The sequence below is a fragment of the Heteronotia binoei genome, chromosome 12 (assembly GCF_032191835.1).
Source record: "Heteronotia binoei isolate CCM8104 ecotype False Entrance Well chromosome 12, APGP_CSIRO_Hbin_v1, whole genome shotgun sequence".
Lineage (NCBI taxonomy): Eukaryota > Metazoa > Chordata > Lepidosauria > Squamata > Gekkonidae > Heteronotia > Heteronotia binoei.
In genome coordinates this window covers 61,352,495-61,360,633 of record NC_083234.1, presented here as the reverse complement: position 1 = coordinate 61,360,633, position 8,139 = coordinate 61,352,495, and the positions used below count along the sequence as shown (strand labels likewise).

The 8,139-nt window shown below is 41.7% G+C and overlaps 1 protein-coding gene across 3 annotated transcripts in view; it reads right to left on the bottom strand.

The window, feature by feature from the left end:
• Window positions 1-1,453: 1,453 nt before the first annotated feature.
• The window catches only part of KCNT1 (potassium sodium-activated channel subfamily T member 1), a 226,893-nt gene continuing 220,207 nt past the window's right edge, over window positions 1,454-8,139 (bottom strand). For 2 of the 3 annotated variants that reach the window (XM_060251558.1, XM_060251559.1), the window contains exons 31-32: window positions 4,824-4,908; window positions 2,033-2,408 (exon numbers count right to left, since the gene is read on the bottom strand). In XM_060251558.1, the coding sequence (XP_060107541.1) occupies window positions 2,291-2,408; window positions 4,824-4,908 (203 nt within the window). In that variant the 3' untranslated portion in view covers window positions 2,033-2,290. Of the gene's footprint in view, window positions 2,409-4,823; window positions 4,909-8,139 lie in introns of all 3 variants that reach the window. The other variant, XM_060251560.1, reaches the window with a different exon arrangement.

Here is an 8,139-nt window from a genome sequence, read left to right as displayed (position 1 = left end):
GGTTCATGACTGAATGTGGTGATCCCCCCCCCCCCCCACTTTCCCAGAAATCTTAATCGGACTGAAACCAACCTATGGGATTTCTGATGAGCAAATTCACTTGAGGCCACCACCTCCACACTGCAACATCTATGAAGACTGTGGATATTGGGAGGAACTTTTTTTCCCTTAAGTTCTACATTTATATGCTTCTGTGCTCCCATAATACAAAAATCTTGGGGAAAAACCATGCCCAGGGTATTGCTAAAGTCCCTAATAGTTTGCCAAGCATGGCAGGCATCATAGGATCTGCTCTGTGAAAATCCTCCAAATGGACGGGGATCTGAACAAACTCAAGGAATGACCAGAATTCAAATTGCAATCAGGATGGACCAGAGAGATCCATTCAGTCCTTGTTCTTAAGTAAATCTCAATAACCATAGATGGAGCAATCCTTCCCTTCATTCAGGGGTGGAATTCTAGCAGGAATTCCTTTGCATATTAGGCCACATATCCCTGATGTAACCCATCCTCCAAGAGCTTACAAAAAAAAAAAGCCTTGTAAGCTCTTGGAGGATTGGCTACATCAGGGGTGTGTGGCCTAATATGCAAAGGAGCTCCTGCTAGAATTCCACTCCTGCCTTATTTATTCTTACTATGATAAACTGTAACACTAAAAGAGGCCATATACACTTTTTTGCTGAACTAATCAGCTTTCTTTAAATGGGAACCTCTGATACAATCCAACCCCCCACCTAAGGAAGAGTCTGTGAAGTGATATCTTTCACACTAAAGAAAATGGTGAAATGTAGACCACAGACACAAATTCTCAAAAGGGGAAACCTGATTGTTTCCATTTTTCCTCAAAGCACTTTGTTGCATATGCCCAAAGGATGTTTTCAGACATGATTCTGAGGGTCATTGTACAGCCAACCACGATTCCCTTAGAAGTATGCTTATATGTCCTCAAACCCATATTTTGCTACATTCACAGTTTATATTTAACACCATTTTAAAGGGTACAATTTGAGAAGGCCTCAAAGGCAATTCTGGACAATCAAAGTTTGAGATTTGCTTGGGATAGAATTCTCATCCTCCTCTCACTCTTCCCTTCCCTCCTACACATTTTTGTGAACTGATAAAGAACTGAAATGGCTTGCTTGTTCCTTCTGGACATTATTGCCACAAAATTTCCTCGTTAGTCGACCTGACCACCCTTTGCAGAGAGCCACTGTGAGAGGCAGTGATAATCCCTGCCTTAAAAGTTGTCAAGAAAACCATGGACGAACAACTGCTGATGGTCCTTTAGATGTATTCTTGGGAGTTAGGCTGACAGTTTCTCAACTGTTACTCTCAGTGATGCTAAGAATATATTGCAATGCCAAGATGCACATGGTGGAGTGCGTAGACTGCATGTTTGAGCTTTAGAGCCTTAGAGATGGAGAAGAAAATCCAACAGACAAACACACATGAATATCATTGTGACTTGTAGTCACCATTTTTATAATCTGAGCCTTCTGTGGTAGGCACGGGATGTTTGACAAATCTGTTTTTAATTTGACTGACGTAGCACTCAAAAGAGGTTTTCCCAAGACTCTGAGCTTCAGTGTTGCTCATTTGCCTACTCTTCTGTTGTCCTTCTGTTTTAAAGACCGGAAGATCCCACCTGGGCAGATGAATCCAGCGTTGTCAGCCAACAGCCAACTCTCCTATCTCCTCTGAGAGTTCCAACAAGCTGCCTTTTAAGAGAACATAGCAACACGCACACACCAAAGAGCATTTGCAATGAAAAGTCAATAGACCTAGCACGCTGTAATAACATCCACAATGCCACATCAAGTTCAGTCTCGCCATTTTGCTCCTTTGGCAAGTCAGCAGCCTTGCTTCTGAGCTGGATGGATGAGGCCTCCAAATCAGCACAGTCTTCTTCAGCATGCTCATAACCTTCGTTCCATGCCCAAGAAAGATGTTGTCACTAGTTATGGTATGTTTTTAAACAACCCTCCCCTTTCCCCCTCGCCAAACAAAAAAAGAATTACTAAAAAGCAAGACATCAGACTAGGTATCCTTTAATTCTGAGTTGTAGGCCCTTCAAGAGTTATGAATCCAGATTGGATACGTGATGTCTCAGTGCACCATGTGTTACACAACCAATTGGTTGTCTTTGTAAACCTTGAGATCCCGAGTTCTTCATACATCCCCGTAGAAAACGATTCCACCCCTTTGGCACAGTTTATAGTTGGTTCTGTTATAGTTCCATGCATTATCAAGAGGGGCAGGTGATGTGTTCCGTGCAAAAGGAGAGAAGGGCTCAGAGTTGTGTTTCATCTCTTGTTTCAGGAGTACATGGGTCCCGCTTGCTACAGTTGCCCTTTCGACTGTGCGTCTCATTTTCCACGTGAGCCAAGGGATCAGGTCGTATTAAGTACCTAGGCAGAAATGAGGACATTACATTAACAGCTATGAAACATGCCACATGTTCTGATAGAGTTCTTTGTTCTTTATGCAGCCTGCTGCAATTATGACACTTGGGGCTGTGTTCACGTGTCACTAAATAACACATTTTGCAACTGGATTTTTGCTATTCTTACACAGCAAAAATCCAGTTGCAAAACGTTTTATTTAGTGTAGTGTGAATGCACCCCTGAAGTCCTTTCTACACTAGATTTTAATTCTGATTCAGCCCTGTCCCTGAGCTGACATTCTACACTACACTTGAGTTCACCCCTGTTTTTAATCTCATTTTTTTCATTGCTACATTTCACTGAGTTCGCCCTAGTTTTCCCACAGTTGCCCTAGGATGTATAGATGCTGTTTTAGTTTTGCCCAGGGTTTTCCTGCAAGGTAATGTATGAACACGAGTTGAACTCAGAGAAAACCCATGTTGTCCAAGTGTAGAAAAAGCCTCTAGGCTTGGGGTGATAGGCTTTTGATGCTGGGAGAAGACCTGCCAAATGTACCCCTTGCTTGTGTTGTTCTTTTCCAATTCAAAGCATGTCTTTAAAAGGCTTTATGCAGGGTATAGTGAGCTGTGATCTCAACTACAAGCTGAGGCCTTCACAAGGGTGCCCACAGTTCACAGTGCCCACAAATGCTATTAAAAAGGTAAAGGTTATAAAAGCTCACAACCTGAGTTTGAATCCGGTAGAAGCTGGATTCAGGTAGCCGGCCCAAGGTTGGCTCAGCCTTCCATCCTTCCGAGGTCGGTAAAATGAGTACCCAGCTTGCTGGGGGGAAAGTGTAAAAGACTGGGGAAGGCAACGGCAAACCACACCGTAAAAAGTCTGCCATGAAAACGTGAAAGCAACGTCACCCCAGAGTCGGAAATGACTGGTGATTACACAGGGGAGTCCCCTGTGCAAGCACTGAGTCATTACTGACCCATGGGGTGATGTCACATAATGACATTTTCTTGGCAGACTTTTTATGGGCTGGTTCGCCATTGCCTTCCCCAGTCATCTGCAATTTACCCCCAGCAAGCTGGGTACTAATTTTACTGACCTCGGAAGGATGGAAGATTGAGTCAACCTTGAGCCGGATACCTGAACCCAGCTTCTGCCAGGATTGAACTCAGGTTGTGAGCAGAGCTTGGACTGCAGTACTGCAGCTTACCACTCTGGGCCAAATGCGATTACCCCAAGTGAAATCATGATGATTGCAACAGATGAAAAAATGGTTGTGTGAATCAACCATTGTAGTCTCAAAATTCTGATTACTTTTCAGGGTATCTACAAATAATTTCTTCCAGGAGTTCTGATGACTTACAAGGGCTGTCCTAGAAGGTTGAATGGAGGCCAGCCCATTTTTCTTTAATTAACATGGATTTGATATAACTAAAATCAACAGGGCAGCTTGTTTGCACTAAAACTCGGTGTGTAAACTAGGGAGCATGTGGTGGGGTGGGGGCTCTGGATAAAAGCGAGAGGTTGGAACTGAGTTTTGAATCAATGAACTGAAGTATGCATACTGCATTTATGGTGACACCGTAAAATGTAGATTCTAAAAACATCAGGTAATTTTTATTCTGATTAGCAAAAACCATTCCAAGTGGAACAACAAAAACAAAAGTCACGCAGGGAAAGAGAGCTCTACAGCTGTGGAATGCAGCTTCTCACAGACCGTTATTCTGCATACTCTGCGCATACATGTTCAGGTGGTGACTCATCATGCTTTGGGTCCAAAAACCCACTGAAGAATCCCCCCTCCCTGCAACAGTGGGCTGGTTGCTGTCTAGTCATCCAATGATCCATTCATGATCTAAGAAAGGGGTGGCCAAACTGTGGCTCAGGAGCCACATGTGGCTCTTTTACACATATTGTGTAGCTCTTGAAGCCCCCACTGCCCTGTCAGCTGGCTTGGAGAAGGCATTTTTTTCTCTTTAAATCACTTCTCCATGCCAAACCAGCTGGTGGCTTGGAGAATGCATTTAATGTTAGTTGCTTTCTTTCCACCTCCCCCTCTCCCCATCTATTTGCCTTCCTTCCTTGCAGCTCTCAAACTTTTATTCTTTGTTTATTCTTTGTGGCTCTTAAGTTAAGCAACTTTGGCCACTCCTGATTTAGGACCAGGATGACAACCTAGGTCATCTTGAATGGGCCTTGTGAATCAACTCTTTGGAATATTAACATAGGCTTCAGTCAAATACCTTACCAGTCTTTAAGACCAATGTTGACCAACACTGAGAAATTAAAGCCTTTTGGCCTGTCATCCCATTGGCAGAAACATTAGCTTTCATTCTATGGCAAGAAAGTTCTGCTGGACATTTTTGTCTATCCTAAATGCAAAATTGGCTTGCAAAATACTTGCAAAATTGGCTTGCAAAATACTTTTTATTTCATACATACACTATGTCATTGAGTTCCAGTCGTGTGTCAGGAGGTGGGTTGATGAGGACGTACGACAAGGTGTTCTGATGGTCATTCATTTCATCTGCAAGAAAGACACGTTCAGCTGGTAACACAGCTGAGTGACATGGCAGATGTATGCTAGAGATAGGCAGAGGCACCACTGAACACTCTTTCTTTAAATCACTGCCGTAAGAGCAAACTGCGTCCTCTCCCCATAAGTGTTCAATGGAACCCCTTCAAGTCTACCACGGGCAGCAGCAAATTCTAGGACAAGGCATGCTGAGATCATCACAATGAGTTCAAGCTGAGTTTTCTGGTTGTCTTCAGGCCAAAATGCTACACACAAGCATGTCCACACAGAATGGGCTGAGCTTGGCTCTATGGAGCAACCAAAAATTGGACACGGAAATGCATCAAGTTTTGCATGACAAATCAAAAGCTGATGCTCCACAAAAGCAACTGCATCAAAGAAAATGGAGGGGGCAAGGAGGACCTAAAAGTATGTCAAAGGCTGCATAAGCATGATGTAGATATGCTTGCAAAACATTAGTGAGTAAAATGGGGTGAGGTTGTTCCTGTGGTCATCTTTCAGACCAACCCTATATTTTGAATGTGAATCCTGGCCTTCATTTTCTAAGGAAGGGCATTCCTCATATTTGGACACAACAATGTATGGACCTTCTCTCTACCATTTGATATAAACTGGCCTGATAGATTTGCACTCCAATACATCTGGAGAAGTTAGCTCTGGCTCTCTCAACAGTTTACGCTGAAATACGTCTTTATTCATTAGGATGTCACTGGACTACCATCTTATTCTCTTACACAGCTCATCAGTTGTGGAAATGAATTGTGCCTCTGAATCCTGACTCTAACAGTAGTACCCCTTCCACCTTCGTAGTACCCCTTCCACCTTCTGACCCAGTTAGAAGGGCTGATGGCCCCAAACTCAAAACCAACAAGTATTGACCTCTTATTGGTCTTCCTTTTTGGAAATCTATGATAACTTGACCTATCAATACCACAACCATCCAATCTTTATTGCAGGCAACTTAAAATCGGTCAAGATGATGAGTACCTGGTTAAAAAAAACAGCTAGGCTGTGCGCCATAAGATACCATTTTTCCCTATCTGTGTAATAGGTTTTCAAAAGACAAGACTGTTAATGCTGCAGGCCTAAAACTAGTTGATTTTTCTAGACAAAGGGGGCTAGTCATTTAAAACTGACAAAAAGAAATTGATGGCAAAAGTGATTTCACCTTTTTTGGCCACAATCCTTGCAGCAGATTACTTTGATCTAGTTGAGAAAGTTAACATGGAAGACTATATAGGAGGAGATCATCTTCCAATCTCTTCTAGTTTTTCTGCCCTGTGCACCATAAGCATTGATTTCACTTGACATGCAAGCACTCATGTGCCGGTTCCAATGATCTTCTGCCATTGAAGAAGCAGCAATTAAACTATTTGACTCTAAAAAGTTTTGAGGAAAAAACTCCAATTCAAGTAACGACTCCATTACCCTCTTTATTTAATATCTTTGAATCTTTATACTCCAAGCTATACTTGGGCATTTAAGAAGCCAAAAGACTCAATAGATAGTTTGATGGTGAGTGCAGATCTTTAAAGAAGGCCATCTTCTGTAAACATTGTGAATTCAAAAAGAACAACACACTGGGAATTCTGAGGAAATTGCTTGTTCTCAAAGGCCAATACAAGAAAATATTAAGAAAAAAAGGGAAGAGATGAACAAGACTTGGGACCTTTTGATCTGTGCAATTAACACTAATGATTCTAGTATTTTCTGGTCATTGACCTCTAGAGAGGTAGGTAGAAAACTATCTTTCCTGTTCTTATCTCTGCTCCTGAATGGTGATATTTTTCAAGAAAATATTTTCTTAGGAAAATATCACATTATGTGACTTCACCCTTGGTTGACCTTCCCTCCTGGCCCGCAACCGCTGAGTTGGAAGTCATTTCTATGATTCAATGCTTATGCCCAGGGAAAGCTCCAGGATTGGATTTAGTGCCTAACAACCTATTTAAGGCTATCCAACACAATGGGCCATGGTTCTAGCACCAATCTTTTTTGAGATTAATCTTTCAGGGAAGATCCCCCTCAATCTGGAACCACTCTGATTATTGCCCTAGTCTTTAAGTAAGGTTCCAAGTCAGAGAACCAGAAACGGCCATCCTATTAACCTCCTTTTATCAGTGACAAACCTGTATACTTCATATCTATACTTCAAATTAGAATGGATAACCTCTAACAACATTCTTGGGTGGGAACAAATTGGCTTTGTCCCCCTAAGACCATTGCTCAATTCTAGCTCAATTTAGTTGAAAAATACACGTTTCCACCTAGATGTAAAATGTATGCTGCATTTATTGATCTCAAGAGAGCCTTTGACACCATATCTATGAGCAGACCTTGAGAAAAACTGGAACATACCTCAGTTGACAAAAGATTGCTTTGGCTAATAAAAAACCCTCTATTTCTCTTGTGTGGCTCAAATCCACTCTAGAGATACATACTGACAACTGATACATACTGGTCCTGATAAGGGGATTTTACTTGTACTCTAAGGACCTAAACTGGAAGGTATATGTTGGCAATATTACTATGTTGGCAGTATAAGTAATTTGCTGCTGACATAAGGACAGATGTATTTGTAGCCTCACAGCAAAATTGTATGTATGTCATTCACTTCCAAAATTGGAACATTCCATTTTGGATCCTATATTAACTGTTTATTGTCCTACAAGTGTAACAGAGTTTATTGCATGCTGTAATTTGTACTATTTAACCTCTGAAGAAGGCCTTTGTGGGACAAAACACTTCAGGTCACATATGGTACTTTTTTGTGCATTTGCCACCTTGATGATTTTATGAGGCTTCATTCGGGCCCCTAAAGGTTTTTGTATGTTTTTGTAATAAACGCATATGTACTTTTGTCTATAACCAGGGTTTAAAAAAAAAAAAAAAAGCAGGAACACACAGGAACACAGTTCCGGCTGGCTTGGCATCAGGGTGTGTGGCTTAATATGCAAATGAGTTTCTGCTGGGCCTTTTCTGCAAAAAAACCCTTGTGTGTAACACTGGTGATGTCTGGGATGTGGCCTAATATGCAAATAAGTTCCTGCTGGGCTTTTTCTACAAAACCCCCCCATGCCTATAACTATTGATCTTTTAAACTTTTGACTGCTTACCAGTACTCTAAACTTCCTTTGAGGGTTTTTGCTCGGTTGGTTTATTTTCTTCTCCCCTCTCTTTGTGGTTGAAAAAGGAGAACTTGCAGAGTTTTTCTGTCTTGAT